The following is a 17395-nucleotide window of genomic DNA, read 5'->3' on the forward strand; positions in this document are numbered from 1 at the left end:
AACCTCTCCCAGATCTGGTGCCACAGTCCAGAGTAACACCTGGGTCCTTGATCCTTATCCATCGGCCATGTCCTGCACTCAGCACAGGGAATCTGGTTCTGCTCAAGGCCAAGAGACCCCGGGACCCTGCTCATGACTCAGACCCCAAGATCCAGACCCATCCTCTCCGGTGGCACACAGCAGTGGCCTCCTGAGCCTCAGCACGCACAGCCAAGGAGCCAGGAAGGATTCACTCTGCAGGAAGGATTCGCTCTTGGCTTCAGGCCTCGGGGCAGTAAACCCACTCTTTAAAATCTCACCAAAACGGTCATGTGATTCCACTGTGCTGGCTCCAAGCCGGCAGCCAGGGCTCAGGGGCCAACAGCTGTCCAAAGCCAATGGCACTGCCCGGGCACTCCAGGGGGTGAGGGGCACTTTCACTCACCAGACAGCGGGTCTTTGCCAATCATCAAAACATTGGGCAAATTCATGACGATCAGCTGCTGGAGAACTTCCTACAGAGACAAAGGGAGAAAGGCACCGTTAAGAACAGAAGCAAAAATAAAGAGCGATCACGTAAATCTCATTTGATGGAGTCACCGGGTGAGTGCGCAGCCGCCAAGGGTGACTGTGAAGACACCGCACAGCAGGAAGGGCTAGTTAAGACAAAATCGTACCTAAAAAGATCAAAGTGTGATCGGACTTCTGCTATGATCATTATCAAGTAAAAAATGACGTCTGCATATAGAGAGACTGTGGGAAAGAGGGAAGACCAGCTAGGGCTGGGCTTGTTTTTAAAGATATCCCTAATTATTTTTATTGTATCTTATGCGATTAAAACAGAACAGAGAATAGGAGTTAGAGATGCTCCCCAGAGAGATCAGGAATCATGAAGTCCCCAGGCTCCTCAACCTCAGGATCAAGGATCCAGGCATTGCACTGTTTAAGGCCCAAGTCCTAGGGGAGGAGACCTGCTGACAGAGGCTACATCCTGCGACAGGAAGCCATCAGGGCTACTCTGAGTAGAGGTGGCAGGGGAGGCAGAAGCTGCTCCTGGCCCTCACACCAAGGGCCTGGGAAGAAAGGTCAGGACAGTCCCTCCGCCATGCCGTCTCCCGGGGTCTTTCATGGGCTCCGCTCTAGACCAGCCCCGCCCGCACCTCCCACAGCATGTCTCAGGCCAGGCGGGCTCCTTCCCTGCCAGTGCGTCCAGCTTTTCACAAATCAGAGGGAAGAACCCAGTTTTACACAAGATAAAGGGCTATTTCCAGGGCTCGGGCCACCTTGGGAGAGAACCAAGGTCACCTTCGCCCACCATCTGCCCTCCCTTTCCAATTCCTGGCTGCTGTCCTGTCGCCACCATCCAAGTCTTGGGATCCCTCGGTCCTCCATCCCGGTACACAAGTTGATAAATGAGACTACATGGGCCACTCTCCAGCATCGCAGGGCCTGCCCCTCGCACCCGGCTGGGGTGGGACCAGGTGCCCCAGCAGAACCATGTCTGCTTTTGTTTTGTTTCTGAACTAATCTTAAGAAAGTGGTACTTTTATGCTAATGATAATCTAAGCAAAATACTGACAGAAAGTATCCTAGGAAACCTCAGTATTCACCTTCCGTTTAATTTCATTTAATCCATAGTTTCTAATTTTCCCCATAAGAAACACATTTTGCAATTAAGGAAAGGTTTTTTGATCCCTAGTACCGCAAAAATAAATAAATTGAAAAAGGGAAAAAAATATTTTTAAAATTTTGTGTCTTTCAAAACACCTTGGGGAGGGGCAACCCCTGTCAGAGGTCCCCCCTGTCCCTGCAAGACCTCCAATTCTATTCTTCACACTTGATAAATCCTACTCCTTTCACTCTTAAAAATAAAATAAAATTAAAAATTAAAAAAACATGGGCCTCCCAAGACCTGACCCTATGGCCAAAAATGCCTCCAAACCCTGAACTAGTTTCCCTAAAAGACAATCCATCACATTCCAGAAAAGCAGACTCAGGCCAGGTGCGTAACTTGAGACATTAATTTCAAATTTCCTAGTAGCCACCTTTTAAAAAGTAAACAGAACAGGCAGAATTATTCTAAGAATATACTCAAATTAAGCCCATTATCTAAAATATAATCATCTCAACACATAATATAAAATGCACTGTTGAAAAATCCCATGTTTTGTTCATGCTGTATTTGAAATTCAGTGTGGGTTTTTTCTTTTTTTAACTTTTATAATTCGGGTGTGTTTTACAGCACACCTCAATTTGAATGCTGAATCTCCACTGGAAACCCTGAGTTGCATGCAAATTTCATGAAACTTACAGTGGAAAAAAGACTGCTATTCCTGAGCCGAGCTGGTCCAAACCCGACATCATTTTCCTCTAACTGAATCGAGAATCTGCTTTATTTTGAAGTTAACTAACATGATACAGCCACTTCCTCAGACACACCAGCCACATCTTGAGGCCCTGACACAGCCACAGGTCGCTAGAGACCACCCAGCACCAGTGATGGGGACTGGTGGCCCACGAGTCCCCTCACACCTTTGTTTTCCCTAGAAAACCTGCAGTGGAAGGGCCTCCGGGGGGACAGACCAGGCCCTCAGTCTAGCAGGGACGTGAGCAGGGTGCTGACGAGGGGACCCTCCCTGCTGGCACTGGGAACAGAGGGCCACTGTGGAGGCGCAGGCAACATGGGTCTGCTGGGACACCTGGTCTCACCCCAGCCGGGTGCGAGGGGCAGGCCCTGCGATGCTGGAGAGGGGCCCGGTGGTACGCTCTGGACAGCCCCTCAAGATCTGCCAACTGGCCCTGCTCGTGCCACCTTGAAACACCACAGACAGACCAGGGACAGGCCACCGTGCAGCTCAGGCCTCGGTCTGGTCCTCCCAGAGACCTCCCCCACAGAGCAAGCAGTTGGGGTAGGGTGCAAAGATCACAATCAAGGGTGGATCTTGTGCCCCTTCCCCGTCCCCCTCAAGTGGGTGGGCCTTCAGATCCCCACACAAGATGCTGGGGAAACTCCGGAGTTTCCTTTTCATAAATAAGTGGGGACCAGCTGCATCCTGGGGTGACCCACTGGCAGTTAACTGCTGCAAATATCCCTCCCAGAGACCAACTAAGAAAGAAAACCGTGTGTGTGGGTGTGGGTGTCTGTCTGTCTGTCTGTCTGTCTGTGTCCTGCAGGGGCAGCTCAAGGCCCAGGCTACACAGGGCTGGAAAGTACTTCCTAATAGAAGACACCACTCAGCCACAAAACTCAAACATTGATCTTCTCAATCAGCCACGGCCAAGGAGAGGCCAGGACCCTCCCAGGAAGCTTCTGTCACCCCAGCTGGTGGCGGGACCCAGGGGCAGCATCTGGAGCCCAGGAGGCTGCCCTCCCCCTCAGAATCGGCTCCCTGACCCCGACCTTCAGTGGGGGAGGTGAGGCAGTGCTGTGTGACCTCAAGGCCTGCAGCGGTGGCTCTCAGGGTCACTGCAGAACAGCGTCTGAGAGCAGAAGCACAGAGCAAGCAGAGGACACACGGTGTAGGAACGCTGCTGACTGCGTGTTCGGTGGAGCAGAAACCCCAAAGGACACAGACCAAAATGACAGGGTGTTCTTTACTAGAGCAATCAGGTCCCCACCAAGCTTCCCTAGCACCTCCTAAAGACGGTGCAATAGGGTCACATCACCTTAAATTAAAATAACCTAACCTGGTGGCACAGCTGCCCTCAGAGAACTGCAGCTGGAGGCAGCTACTTACCAGCTCTGAGCTAGGAAGAGACCCAATAGAAGACCAGACGGTTATCGTCCCTTCCTCTAGGACAACTCACAAGCACCCACAGTGACAGACGAAATGCACTGCCATTTTAAAATCCCCGCAATAAAGCAAACAGCAGCCCCACCAGGAAACACAAGGGGAGGGACAGATGCTGGCCACAGATGCTTCCCAGAGACAGAGGCCCATGCCCCTTAGAGACACAGACTTGGTGTCCCAGGAGGTCCACCCCACTACCTGAGCTAGTAGGGGCTTCGAGGAAAGCCCTATCCCTAGCCAGGCCGCCTGTCCCCAACTCACTCAGATAGAGGGCCATCCTTCCCACAGCCGGGACAGACACACGGCCCTGTCCGAGCCACGTGTGAGCAAGGGGAGGTCAGCTTTGGTCTCCACTGAAAACCTGGGGACAGCTGGATCAAGAACAATGACTCCATGAAAAACGAGAAAAAATCTTTTTCTCCCCCAAATGAAAATGCACGATGTCACTGCTCGATCATGTGTCAGGAGGGCAGGATCAATGCTGCCCGAGGACAAATGTGGAGGTCCTTGGAAGGAGCCTCTGAGGGTGGGGGAGGGAGTGGGAGCTGTCAACGCAGAGGCCACAGCGAGGGGAACCCCAGGAAAGTCACGACACACCCCCGGCAGCGGCTCCAGGAGGAGCAGTGACGTGAAGGTTGCCACGGAGACGGGGATGGTCCGAGCAGTGGAATGAGCTTCCACCGGCGGAAATAAAAGCCTAAGGAGGCCGGCACGGTGGGCACGGTGGGCACTGTAATCCAGCGGCTGGGGAGGCTGAGGCAAGAGAATCGCAAGTTCAAAGCCAGCCTCAGCAAAAGCAAGGCGCTAAGCACCTCAGGGAGACCCTGTCTCTAAATAAGATACAAAATAGGGCTGGGGACGTGGCTCAGTGGTCGAGGGCCCCCGAGTTCAATTCCCTGTACCAAACAACCAACCAACAACAACAAAAAGCCCTAAGGAGGCTAAGCGGGGTGGCAAAGCCTATAATCCCAGGCTGAGGCAGGAGGATCCCAAGTTCAAGGCCAGCCTCAGCAACTTAGCAAGACCCAGTCTCAAAATAAAAATGAAAAGGGCGGGGGTGTGGCTAAGCACCCCTGGGTTCAATCTCCAGGACAAAAAAACAAACCAGACCCAAGGAAGGCCGCTGCTGACCTGCCCACGCTCTCTGGGTGGAGACTGAAAAGCAGAAGGGGGTGAAGCCAGTCTGTGTGAGGGCCAGTGTGACCCTGGGCCTCGTGTGGGTGCCAGTACTCAAAGGACACACACCTGGCGCCTCCTGAGAGCCAAGGGCACTGGGTAGGGCAGGGGCAGGGCGGGGGCGAGCCACAGCACAGGGACAGCAGCCACAGAGTTCCTGAGGCGAAGGACAGCACCAGCAAGTGTCCTGTCTGCCGAGCGCAAGAACAGGTCAAGCCTGCGTGTGCGCCACCCACCAGGGTGCTCTTCCTCACCCGTCCGGCTGAAACGTCACCTCTTCCATGCAGCGCCCAGTGCTCATAATCACATGGGACCCTCCCGCCAGGCTGCCGCGGCTTCATCTGCATGGAGCACCCACATTTGGCCTGTCAGACCCCCACTCAGCCGGCAAAAAGCTGCTAATAGTGACAGTTGGAAAAATAGATTGGAAAATACTCCTCAAGTTCTGTACTGAGTACGGTTTTGAAAGCCGCCTGTGTGGGAGGTGTCTCCTCTCCGCCACAGTGACAGAGGATCGCGTCCTGAAAAGCAGCTGCTTTGCCCTGCAGCGGAGACGGTGGTTCTCTGCTCACTTGGTTCCTCTGCCCAGAAACCTGGCAAAGTCTGACACCATATTCCTCAAGATGCACAGCTTGGAGCTGCGAGCGCAAGTTAAAAACCCTTCAAAGTGGGAGGGGGAAGGAGTTAGTTTGGAATCCGTTTATAATTTTCCATCACTCGTGTAAGTGGAATATTGGACACAAATTAAAAGAAATATTTGAAAGGGAATTTTAAGGCTGGTCTGAATACACCGTGCTTTCTGATTGTAAAGCCCCAAATATGAGGCTGGAGAGGCAGCTCAGAGGTAGAGCACTGCGTCCCAGCACCCCCAGCTCCCCCAGCACCCAAAGGACCAAATGCAATCATTTGAGCAAAGTCAGTGAAACAAGATGAATTTCTAAGCCCAGACTACAGAAGGACTCCCCCCAGGAAGGCCCCACCTGTATGCAAATGTGTCCAGGGGCTCCAGGAAAGGGGCAGTGCTCACAGCCCAGCAGGACACCTACCCCGGAAGCTAGGTGCGGGCAGGTGAGACCAACAGGGCCCACAGACACCCCGAGCCGAGACAGTTCCACACACACTCTGCGCACCCTGTGACCCACCTCACAAAACCTCTCACCTTGATCTGGCCGAGAGAGCACCCTGAATGGGCTTCAGCCAAAACCACCTGCAAATGGCACTGGGGCCAACCAACCTCACGTCCCCAACCACAAACAGCCACCAGAGAGAGGTCCTGTCTCCTTTCCTCCCCCAACACTCCCACGAGGTGGCCAGGGCAAGTATCACCAACACTTCCCACCCGAAGGACCCAAAGCACACGTGGGTCCCCAGGTCTCACAGCAGGATGCAGACTGAGGGGTCGGGGTCTGCATGGCCTCTCCCCATGGCCCAAACCTGGGCACCCTGTGGGGGTGACACCTGCCACGCATCTTCAGTACTGTCACTCAACAGCCCACCTCAGCCCAGCCACCCCTTCCGAGGGAAAGGGGGACTCAAACCAAGGGCCACAGCCGCTTTTTGGAAACCTCACGGCCAGGAGCACCATTTTCCAACTTAGCTGCAGGGAGGAAAGTAAGTGAGGATTTGAGCAATGATTTCTCCCACTCTGCTCAGAGCCGGGTCCCCAGGGCGAGCTTACTCTGGCTCCGCCGAGGCCCTCTGGCTGGGGCAGGCCACCCTGGCAAAGCCAGCAAGTAGAGGAGAGCATAAAGAGCCCGCTTCTGTGTTGACAGCTCCCCGTTAAGCCACCGACAGACTCAATCCATCTGTCCCACCTCCTATCAATTAACCCGAGGTCCCCAGGGCCAGAAACCAGCTCCATCTGCAAAGCACTGGCTCCCTTAATTAGGCCACGCTGCGTACAGTACCCAGCCATTTTAAGGCCTGCCTGAGGTGACAACACCACCAACAACCCTCCCTGGAACTCGGCCCAAGCCTGTCCTCGCAGCTGTGCACAGAAACAAACACAAGCCCATTCGCTGTACACAGAAAGTAAGAGAAGTATGTCCTCTGGACTGATGGAGGAGGAAGAGGACTGCGGGGGCTGGGGGCAGGGGCCCCTGGAAGCCCACCACCACTGATGAGGGTGAAGCCACTGACTCCTGCCTTTAACTTGCTGTGTGACCAGGGGCAAGTCCATCCCTCTCTGAGCCATCCCTTGTCTGTTAACAGGATTAGGACTCCACAGTCTCCAGGGGCCTTGGGCTCCTTCAGAGGGTGGAGGGAAGAGCTGGGAAGGGGAGGGGCGCCAGGCAAGAGGACAGAGCACGTGTTCCGTGTCATGAACCCAACGGCTGCCGGCTCTGACACACAGGCAGGCTCCGTGTCCAGGAAGAACCCAGGGAATCCCAACAGGGACGAGCCTGGGGACACTTCAGGTACCCCAGGAGCACCTGTCCCCTTCCCTTTAGGGCTGTGTGATGCCCGGGGCTGCTCTGATGCCAACAGGCCGGGTTCTGAGCCCCAAGACCAAAGATGGTGGAGGGGCTGGCACAGCCCAGAGCTCTGTCCTCGGAAAGTAACTTCTGTCTGAGAACAGAGCTCCCGGAGCCACCGACAAGCGATGCCCACCTGGTCACCAACAGCTGACCGACCTGCAGTGGAGTCACTGGCAACCACAGTGAGTTCCAAGCAACGGAGGCCTTCCAAGCGTGGACACTGCGTGCAGAGCCTGGCCAACATCAGGGCCCGGGGAGGATGCCAGTGGACACCTGCAGGGCCAGGAGGCCAGGCCTGGAACAGGTCTGAAGCCAGGTGTCCTTGGACTCTGCCCCAGGGTTCCCTGTACCACACCCAGAGCCCCACCAGGAGTGGCCTTGGGGGAGGGGAAGGAGGACCTGGAGGCCTGGCCACGGGAAGGGGGAGGGTTTGTGCTTCAAGGGTCTGCACCCTCCTGAGCTCCCCTCCCAGCCAGGAGGACAGCACGAGTGCTGGGCAGAGGGCCGCCCTCGGCCAGTGACCCGCTCTGGCTGGTGGGCGCCTTCCTCTGAGCTTCTTGGAAAAGCCCAGGGTCTGCTGGTGGGAGGTAGGGGCGGGCAGAGGGGCGTGGCCAGGGGCGCTGCAGCTTGCAGAGTGGGTGGGATGGGCGAGCCACCAGCCAGGAGGCGCGGGCTTCCCTGGGCACAGCAGCAGCAAGCTCCAGAGGGGACGATTCTGCAGGGCAGTGCAGTAGCCCCACACGCTGCCACCCCACCCACTGCCCGAGCTGCTGCCATCAGGTCCCTACTCCCAGGGCGCACGGCAGAGCAGAAGTGGCAGAGAGCACCTGGCAGCCACCAACCTGCCCTGGCCTGTGGGGACAGGAAAGGCCGCCAGTCCACCACCCCAGGCCCCAGCCCAAACAGGCCTCCCTGTGAGCATCACTGGACAGGGGGCACCGCCCCCAGTCAGCGGAGCCCCCCAGCACTGCTCTGGAAGGCGGGCAGAGCTCCCCCAGCAGGCTGCAGCCATGACTTCATCCAGGCCACCGCGGCCCCTGGGCTCTGGCGGGTGCCTTGGGTGTGCTTGTTTGGGGACTGTGAACGCAGGCAGCTGGGAGCACAGCCAGAGTGTGCGACTGCACTGCCCTGCTCGGGGACGGTCCTGCAGGAGCGGATGGGAGGTGTCTAAGCTGGGGCCCTGAAGCACAAGGGACAGCTGGGGTATGGGTGTGTCCCTCCAGGGTCGTGGCTGGAAGCGTGCTAGAACCTGCATGACGGGGGGGGGGGGGGGGGGGGGGAGGGACGACTAGGACACTGGGGGACATCACCTCAGAAAAGAGAGTGGGTTGGTACAGTGAGCTGGCCTCTGAATTCCTCATGCCGTCTTGTTTAGGAGGATGTACTCCTGTCACTGTGACACCATCCACCAAGAAGCCTGAAGAGGTCACCTGATCTTGGACTCTCAGTCTCCAAAACTGTGAGCTAAACAAACTTCTTTATAAAGTACCCACGTCAGGTATTATGTTACAATAAAAGAAAATGGGCTAATACAGGCTCTAAAAAGGAGGGCCCCCTCAAGCTGAGGTGGGAAAGAATATGGAGAAGGTGCCCTGAGGTAGATGTGCAAGTATCTGAACTGGACTGGGAGTGGGGACTGGAAATGCTGCAAGAAGCAAAAGTCACCCCCACATTGTATCTCCCAGCACAGGGCTGGTTTGACACTCCCCACTGCAGTCCAATGGGACAATGAGAACCAGATAGGCACAGAGCCTCTGCACTGGGAGTGCCCATCTGTGCTTATCCAAACAGAGGCAGCCCTGCGGTCCACTGTGCCAGCTCCACCACCAACCTGGCGCTGCTGGGCCTCAGCTTCTGCCCCTGCCAGACACCACACCTACTCCACAGGCAGCCAAGCACTGTGCCTGGACCTAATCAGGCCCCAGCAGGTGCCGGCAAAACCCGACGCCTGTCCTGGACTTGTAGTTTGGCTGAGCGCTGATCTCGACCTGTTGGGGGCAACACCATACCTGCGTCAGCCCAGAGCAGCTCTGCTGGGGGCAAAGGCAGGGCCACTGCCCCAGAAGTGAGGCCCAGCACAGGCCACAGGCACGTGTGCATGAGGAGCTCCACTCCTGAGGGCCAGGAACAGAGCTCTCTCCACGGCCTCCTTTGCCTCCAGCCTCTAGAGAAACAGGAAACACACAACTGCCCAGGGTGGCTCCCACCTTCGCGGCTGGTGGAGACCTGTGTTGGGAACTGTGGGGCCGTGGGGGCCGCTCTGGGCTCAGCGGGAGACTGTGCTGCGGTTGCCTAGCGATGCCTGCTCTGCGCAGCACAGGTGTAGCCCCGGGTGGTGAGCGGAGAAAGTGGGGGAGCAGGAGAAGCTCTGTGGGAACAGAGGGGGCTGCTGGTTCTCCACAGCAGCCAGCAAGCAGGACTGTCTGACCCAGGCCAGCCCTGCTCGCCCCTCCAAAAGAGGGGCCATCAAGCAGGCACACCCTGCCAACCAGCAGCTTCACGCAGCAACCGGAGCTTTCGGGAGACCAGGCTGCCTCTAGAGAGCAGGGAACTGCTCCGTCACCAGGAATCTATTCTCTAGCAGGAAACCCAAGGAGGGCAGCTCAGGACACCGGGGAAGAGGAAGGTTAAGAAATGACAAGTTTCACGAGTAATATTTCAGCAGGAAGTGAAAATCTCAACAGATGTTATCAACATCAGGGCTGCTGCAGGCTGGGGGTGAGCAGAGGGGCCAGCTGTGGTCCAGCCTGTCCTCTGGCCACCCCCATCTGATGCAATTCTCTCTGCCCTACAGAGGTCCCTGCCAATGTCTGGCCCTACCCAAGCCTCCATTCCCCGGGTACACCAGCTGCCTCCCGGTTGCAGAGCCTTCAAGGCCCTTCCTCACCCTGCCTGGGTGCCAGCACAGCACACCCAGCACTCCAGGTTGCTGCTGGCCCACGCAGATGCCCACCAACCACCCGCTGAATGGAAGTGGTTACAGGCAGGAAGGTCTGGTGATGACAGAGGCCTCAGGACCCCACAGCAAACACACCTGCCCATCCACAGCACAGGGGACACTACTTAGAACAGTGAAAATCGGAGGGCCTAATAAACCAGAAGCTGGGCCACATGCTTTGTGCATATTAGAGGTTTTTGTTTTGCTTTTTCCTGGTACTAAGGATTAAACACAGGGGCACTTAACCACTCAGCCACATTCCCAGCCCTTTTTATTTATTTTGAGATGGGGTCTCGCTAAGTCACTTAGGGCCTCACAAGGTTGCCGAGGGCTGGTCTGGAACTTGGCGATCCTCCTACCTCAGCCTCCTGAGCTGCTGGGATTGCAGGCGTGCACCACCACACTTGGGTTAACCTGCTAACGCAAGATCTGTTGATCCAGTTACTTCTGATGGCTCAGGATACTACAGTACATGAGGGAGATAAGAGGTAAGTAAAGACCTGTTGTGGGTGTGTGAGGAGACACCTCGTGCTGAGAGGGAAACAAAGCCAGGCAGGACATCTGAGAGTGACGGGAAACAAGGCTACTGCAGACATGGGCCCCGGGCCTGGGAGGGACCAGAGCCAAGCAAGACACAAGTGCAGCTAGGGCATGAGCCAGCGGGATATGGAATCGGAGGGTTACGGGCAGAGGAAGAGCCGGCAGAAGGGCCAGTGGCCAGTGCATGCAGTGACCTGTGAGCACCATGCTGGTGGTGGCCCAGGCCACCTCTGAGGCTCTTTCCAGAAGTCCAAAAGTGCCTGCCGAAGGTCAGACGAGCCTTTCCGAAGCCCTGCTCGTGTGTGAGGGAGCTCTCACACGAGCAGGGGTCACAAAGTGGGGTTAACGCTGGTTCCAGGCAAAGGAGGTCAGTCGTGGCTCCCTGGTGTGCTGGGCTGAGGACTCGGAGGCCTGATCTGAGCGCAGAGGCAGCGAGTGCCAAGGCTGATAGGGATGTCCATCACGCCAGGAATTAAGGTGCGGTGGTACTCACCCGTAATCAAACGTGACAGGCGTCATAACCTATGTGTGCTATCAGACCCGCAGGGTCCATGGGCAAGGGACCGGTAAGTCTCTCCACTGGTGCAGGGCTATGGACTGAGCTTCCAAAAAAGCCTCACCCTCCAGTCTCCCTGCCAGCCTGGGAGCAGCAATTCCAACCGTTAGGAGGGTCAATCACCATTTGTGAAATGAGCTAACGAGGGGCCACAAGTACCAGGGTTGGTGTGGAGGAGGAACGCGCCAGGCTTCTCTCCTGCAGAGACCGTGTCCTAGCTCCCAGAGCCCAAGTTCTTCTCCCAGGGCAGGTGCACTCGGGCGTGGGGTGGGCTCCTGGCTGGCACCCGACCTCAGCCCCTGTCCTCTGGGCACCACCTCACTCTCCCAGCCACGGCGCCTGCGCTCACTCCATGACGCTCACGGAGCCCTGGTCTACTCGCCCCGTGCTCGGGGTGGGGTGGAGCCGGGATGTGACTGATGGTGAAGGGGGCAGACGGGACCCCACTTCCCGGGACTCCGATGGAGTCACCAACCTCACCAGCAGCGCAGAGCCAGGAAGGCAGACCTGGGGGGCTGCACAACAGAGATGGAGTGCGGAGGCCACAGCTGTCTTCCCGAACCCACCTCAGCTCGAGAGGCAGAGGGGAGTCACAGCTGGCCACAGCAGGGTGAGCCGCAGCGCTGGCTCGGTCCCCAGCTGGCCACCCAGACGCCCCAAGGCCTGCCAAGGTGGGAAAGGACTTTCTGTCCAACAGCCACACTGCAGAGGCGCCTGCTGCCAATCCCCTGGGGTTAGCATTCCAAAGTGACCACAGGTGCCCAGTCACCCAGGCCCCCGAGGCGAGGCCGGACCCTAGGGCTCATACAGGACTGCCCTGGGCATCAGCTCCACACCCACCTGGCCAGGGCCACCCCTCACCCGGTCTCTGAGAGGAGGGAGAATGAAGAGAGACTGAAGCCACGGGGAAGGGGCAGGTGCCACAGCTCACCCGCCTCCAACTGTGGCCTTCTCTGGGGAGGGGACAATGGCCAGTGGGCTGGCACGGGCAGGTTAACAGGGTGGGGAGATCGGGAGCCTGCAGGTCACTCCTGGGCGGCAATGCCAGACCTAGGTGGCCCCAGGACATGGGTACCCCTCTGCAGACAGCTCTGAAGGCGACAGTCCACATGACTGAGTGCGAGGGCACACAAACGGTGACAGCACAAGCCGCCCAACTCTAGAGGCAGCAGGCACAGCTGCTGAGTGACTGAACAGGGCGGCAAATGGAGTCAGAGGGTGAGTGACATGCGGGGTCACCAAGGGTGAGCGGAACAACCTGGGAGTCCAGGTCTCTTGCTAAACACAGAAGGTCCCAAAGAGTCTGGAAACCACAACTCGAGTTGACGACTTTGTTTTTTGGTTCTGAGGACTGAACCCAGGGGCACTTGGCCACTGAGCCACATCCCTGCCCTTTTTTGAGTTCATGTCTTGCTAAATCGCTGAGCCTGGCCTGGAACTTGCAATTCTCTTGCCTCAGCCTTCCAAGTCCCTGGGGTTACAGGTGTGCACCACCAGGCCCAGCCTCTGCTGACTTTTTAAAGTCCCCAAGGTTCTCGGTAAGGTCCTCACAGACCCAGCAGCACTAAGAACCACTGTGGGGGCTTCAAGCACCTCCCAGAGCATCGTGTCCAGCTGTGAGCAACAAGGAGCTGAACACCAGCAACTTCCACCAGATCGGAGTCTACGAGAAGTCAAACCAAAGATGCTGCCAGAGTCCCCCAGACCCGGGTACTGAGTGGCCTTCTGTGGAGGCTGGAGCCTTGACCCCTACACAGCACTGTGAGGAGGGGGGGGAGGAGGAAGAGGAAGAGAAGGAGGGGGGAGGAGGAGGAGGAAGAGAAGGAGGGGGGAGAAGGAGGAGGATGGGAGAAGGAGGAGGGGGGAGGAAGGGAAGGAGGAGGTGAGGAGGAGGAAGAGAAGGAGGGAGGAAGAGGAGGAGGAAGAGGAGGAGGAAGAGGAGGAGGAAGAGAAGGAGGGGGAGGAGGAGGAAGAGAAGGAGGGGGAGGAGGAGGAGGAGGAAGAGAAGGAGTGGGGAGGAGGAAGATAAGGAGGAGGGGGGAAGGAGGAGGGGGGGAGGAGGAGGGGAGGAGGGGGAGGAGGGGGATGGGGAGGAGGAGGAGGGGGAGGAGGGGGATAGGGAGGAGGAGGAGGGGCGGAGGAGGAGCAGAGGCAGGTGCCACCTCCTCTAGGGAGGCTTCCCAGGGGATGCACACCACACTTAGACCTCGAATGGCCACAGGTCACAACACTAGCAGGCAGGTAGAGCAGGGAGACTGGAGCAGAGGCACAGGCCATGACGGTGCAGAGCAGGGGAGGGCAGCTGTGGAAACAGACCCCGCCCCACCCCAGCAGCCAGACTAACGTGGGCCCTGGCCTGCTGGGCTTCACTCGTACAGAACGGGTAATTACTGGGCACAACGGTACTGGGCTCGTGACACTCGTCTGGTGCACACAGGGCCCACCTTCTTCCAGCCACATTTTGGAATGTAAAACCACCTCACGCCTCCTCCCACCCAAGACACGCTGACCCCAACTGCAAGGACACAGTCCCTACTCCCATGCGGCGTGCACCCTCACTCAGCCGCTGTCCACCTGGGGCTGCCCGTGCCGTCCGGCCCGCTGCTCCACCTCAAGCCCACCCTTGCATGCACTGCGTGCGGCTGCAGTTAATCTGTTTGGACAGCTGGATAATGTCCCATTGTGCGATCACGTCTCAGCGTGTTCATCTGTCCCCCGCCGACGGGCATCGGGCCCTGTCCAGGCTTTTGTTATTGTGCACAGGAGGACAGTGGACACTTGTGCGTGTCTCCCAACGCCCAGCAAGTCTCTCTTGGGCACACACCAGGAGTGCACCGTGCCGGGTGCAGGGTAGGGGAGGCTGAACTTCAGGCCTTGAACTACTTTTCCGCAGTGACCACACCGACTGGCACTCCCACCAGAAACAGCTGGGACCACCTGCACACACTAGAGACCCCAGGGATATGGTCCTTCCCACCCCCGTGTTAACGTCCCCTTCTGAGGTGGCAAACAGGCCCCCCATGACCTGCCTCACGGTGTGTGCAGGAGCCCATCACGACCCAGCTCTCCGGCCACCCAGGCTTCCACAGAGTCCCAGCAGCTCCTGCCAGAGGCAGCAACTCTGCCGGGAGGAGGTCACAGCCAGTCAGAGGGTTACGTCAAGGTGGACACCTCCACGGGTTGAGTTCAGGGTCAAGGGGCGGAATGCAAGTGCCCACAGACCAGTCCGTAGGACCAGCAGTGACCCCAGGGCAGCTGGGGACTGGGCCTGGGTGTGCAAGACCAGACCAGTCTCACATGGCCAGTGTTTCCCACCCGACTGCTCGGTGCCTCAGTCACCGCCTCCTCAAAGCAAGCCTCGCGGGCAGGAGGCTGCCCAAGCACACAGAAAAGAGGCTCCCGGGATCAGACTCCAGGGGACCAGACTCCAGGGGAGCACCTGTTCTGCTGGCCCCAGCAGCTCCCCAGCACGGCCTCCTGAAGCAGGCCTTCGCCAGCCTCACCAGTGGGCCTCCCACAGAGCACCCACTCAGTCCCCACCCAGTGGATCTGCGGAGGTTAAGGGAAAACCCGGCCTTCCTGCCCTCCAAAGCCCAGTCACTGGGAGAGGGGTCTCCCCTGAGAACAGGATCAGAATGCGTCGGCTGTGGACGTGTGACTCCTGGTGGGACTTCCCAGTGAGGAAGCACCCTATGCTCTATCAGGGGAGCCTACGGGGACCCTTCCCTGGGGTCCTGGCACCAGCCCCCAGTGAGGGATGCTGGGACAGTCAGGGCCACACTCACCGCACTCCTTTTCTCCTGTTTGTTTGGTCTTCATACAGAGATGCTCAGAAAATGTTTATCCAATAAAAACAAAACACATGACTATTTCTACAAGGGTAAAATAACCTCTGCGAGCTTTTACCGGTGGGATTCCAGCCGTCTTGGGTGGCAGGATGGGCAGCGACGTTTCAGGAAACTTCAGTTGCCTGGAGCCCCTCGGTCTTTGCCCAAGGGCGGCAGACCCAGCCGTGGCGCTCGCCCCGGGGGAAGTGGCTGGGAAATCTACACGCGTGCCCAAGAGGTTTCAGAGAACACCACACGCTTCACACTCTCCCTGTGAAAAACAGCCAATGCAAATCCAGGGAGAGAAAACCACACCATTAGCCCAGTGTCCACCTCTCCAATTCAACAGTGAGCAAGAGCTGCCCCTGGGCTATGACAATATTACAGCACGTTATAGTGCTGTGTCATTCCACCTCCAAAGAATACTGGAGTTTTCTTTCACAACCCCAATTACGAGCTTCAGAGCTGTCTGCCCTATGTGCTTCCTAGAATGAAGGCCTGCGTGTGTGGAGGCCAGCCTCGGAGCCCAGGAGGGCTCCAGAGAATTCCGGAGGTGAAAGTGCGTCTCCTGAAGGCTGTGACGTGCCTGCTCCAGGGTCTCCAGACACAGATCTGTCTTCTCCCTTCCGTGATCACACCCACCAACCACCAAGCCAGGAGGACCTGACCATGTGGCCACCAATCCCACGGAAGGGTGTAGGAATATTGCTAGTGGAAAAAGTTAAGCAACTTGTGCAAGCACCAAAGGACTCCCTTGCCCGAGAGCAGAACTATGAGCCGGGGTGGGAAGCAGTGAGTCCCGGGATCCACACTCTCAGCTCAACCTGGAGAGCTGCCTCTCAGGGCTGGGCCAAGTCCCACCAGTACCTGCCCTGTAGCTCCAAAGAAGCACCTGAGTGGGCAGAGTTAAAGCTACAGCCCCTTGACCCCTGGCCTGATGTGAAGGGGGACTATGGCCCACCAGACCCATCGCACATGTTCCAAAGGCAGGCACAAAGTCGGGTGCAGTGGTGCACGCCCCTAATCCCAGCAACTCAGGAGGCTGAAGTAGGAAGATCGCAACTTTGAGGCCAGCTTCAGCAACTTAGTGAGGTCGTAAGTAACCTAGAGAGACCCCGTCTCAAAATAAAAAATACAAAGGGCTGGGAATGTGGCTCAGTAGTTGAGCACCCTGAGGTTCAATCTCTGGTACAAAAAACAAACAAACAAAAAAAACCAGAGGAGCACAAACTCCAAGCCGCCAACAACCAGAGCAGAGCCACAGCAGGTCTGACCAAGCAGCCAGAACACTGGAAGGATCTTTTGAGTTCAGGATTTTTCCCTTTGCTGTAAAATAAAGGATTTCAAAGCAAACTGGAACACGGTGTCATGCACTCCTCCACCAGAATCAATCTCCCGAGAACATTGGCATTTTCTTATGTGACCGAAATTACATGCTTTCAGTCCCCCCCCACCCGCATGCTTCATAAAATGAAGGCCTCTGTGTGTGTCTGGAGGCCAGCCCAGAAGTGGGAGGAGTGGACAGGGCCCACGAGGTTGGACTTTCTTGTACTAGTGAAGGAAAACGCTTCAAAGCCTTGCACCTCAGGGAGGTGAGCCTGCGGTTTTTTACACCTTCTGTCCCAGGTGGCCAGACTGGCTGCAGGAGTACCTGGAGGGGACGTCAGAGCTGTCCTCTACCCAAACGGGACTCTCCTGCAAGACCCGGCCTCTCTGCAGTCTGAGCCCCTCTGGCCTCCTCCCTGACTCCCCCTGTGGTGCAGTTTCTCAGCAGCCTGTTTCTCCAGGGTCAGTCTGAAATTTTGCCCTAACTGTTGGGCACTGGTCTGCTCTCTTGCTAGAATGGGTTTCTCAATGCCAGGGCAGCAGAAAGAGCACTGGGTTGAGATTCAGCAGCCTCCGGTTCTAGTTCCAGACCTACCATTAAACAGAGATGAGGCACGATTTCTCCAGACCTCAGTTTTTCATCTGTAAAACGGGAGGTAACATGCGATGCACGGAACTCTAATGCCCCTTCCTGTCTCCTCCCTCACTCTGCTTGGGCTCCAGGAGTGGGCGGGGGAACCAGGGCATCCCGCCTCCTTGATCCCTCACTAAGGGATCAAGCCCTC

At 57.2% G+C, this 17395-nt stretch overlaps 1 protein-coding gene across 1 annotated transcript in view; it reads right to left on the reverse strand.

The window, feature by feature from the left end:
• The window catches only part of Ccdc88c (coiled-coil and HOOK domain protein 88C), a 114229-nt gene that overhangs the window by 66544 nt on the left and 30290 nt on the right, over positions 1 to 17395 (reverse strand). The window contains exon 4 of the mRNA XM_078050720.1: positions 425 to 494. Coding sequence (XP_077906846.1) covers positions 425 to 494 — 70 coding nt within the window. The remainder of the gene's footprint in view (positions 1 to 424; positions 495 to 17395) is intronic.

Source organism: Ictidomys tridecemlineatus, chromosome 5, assembly GCF_052094955.1.
Source record: "Ictidomys tridecemlineatus isolate mIctTri1 chromosome 5, mIctTri1.hap1, whole genome shotgun sequence".
Lineage (NCBI taxonomy): Eukaryota > Metazoa > Chordata > Mammalia > Rodentia > Sciuridae > Ictidomys > Ictidomys tridecemlineatus.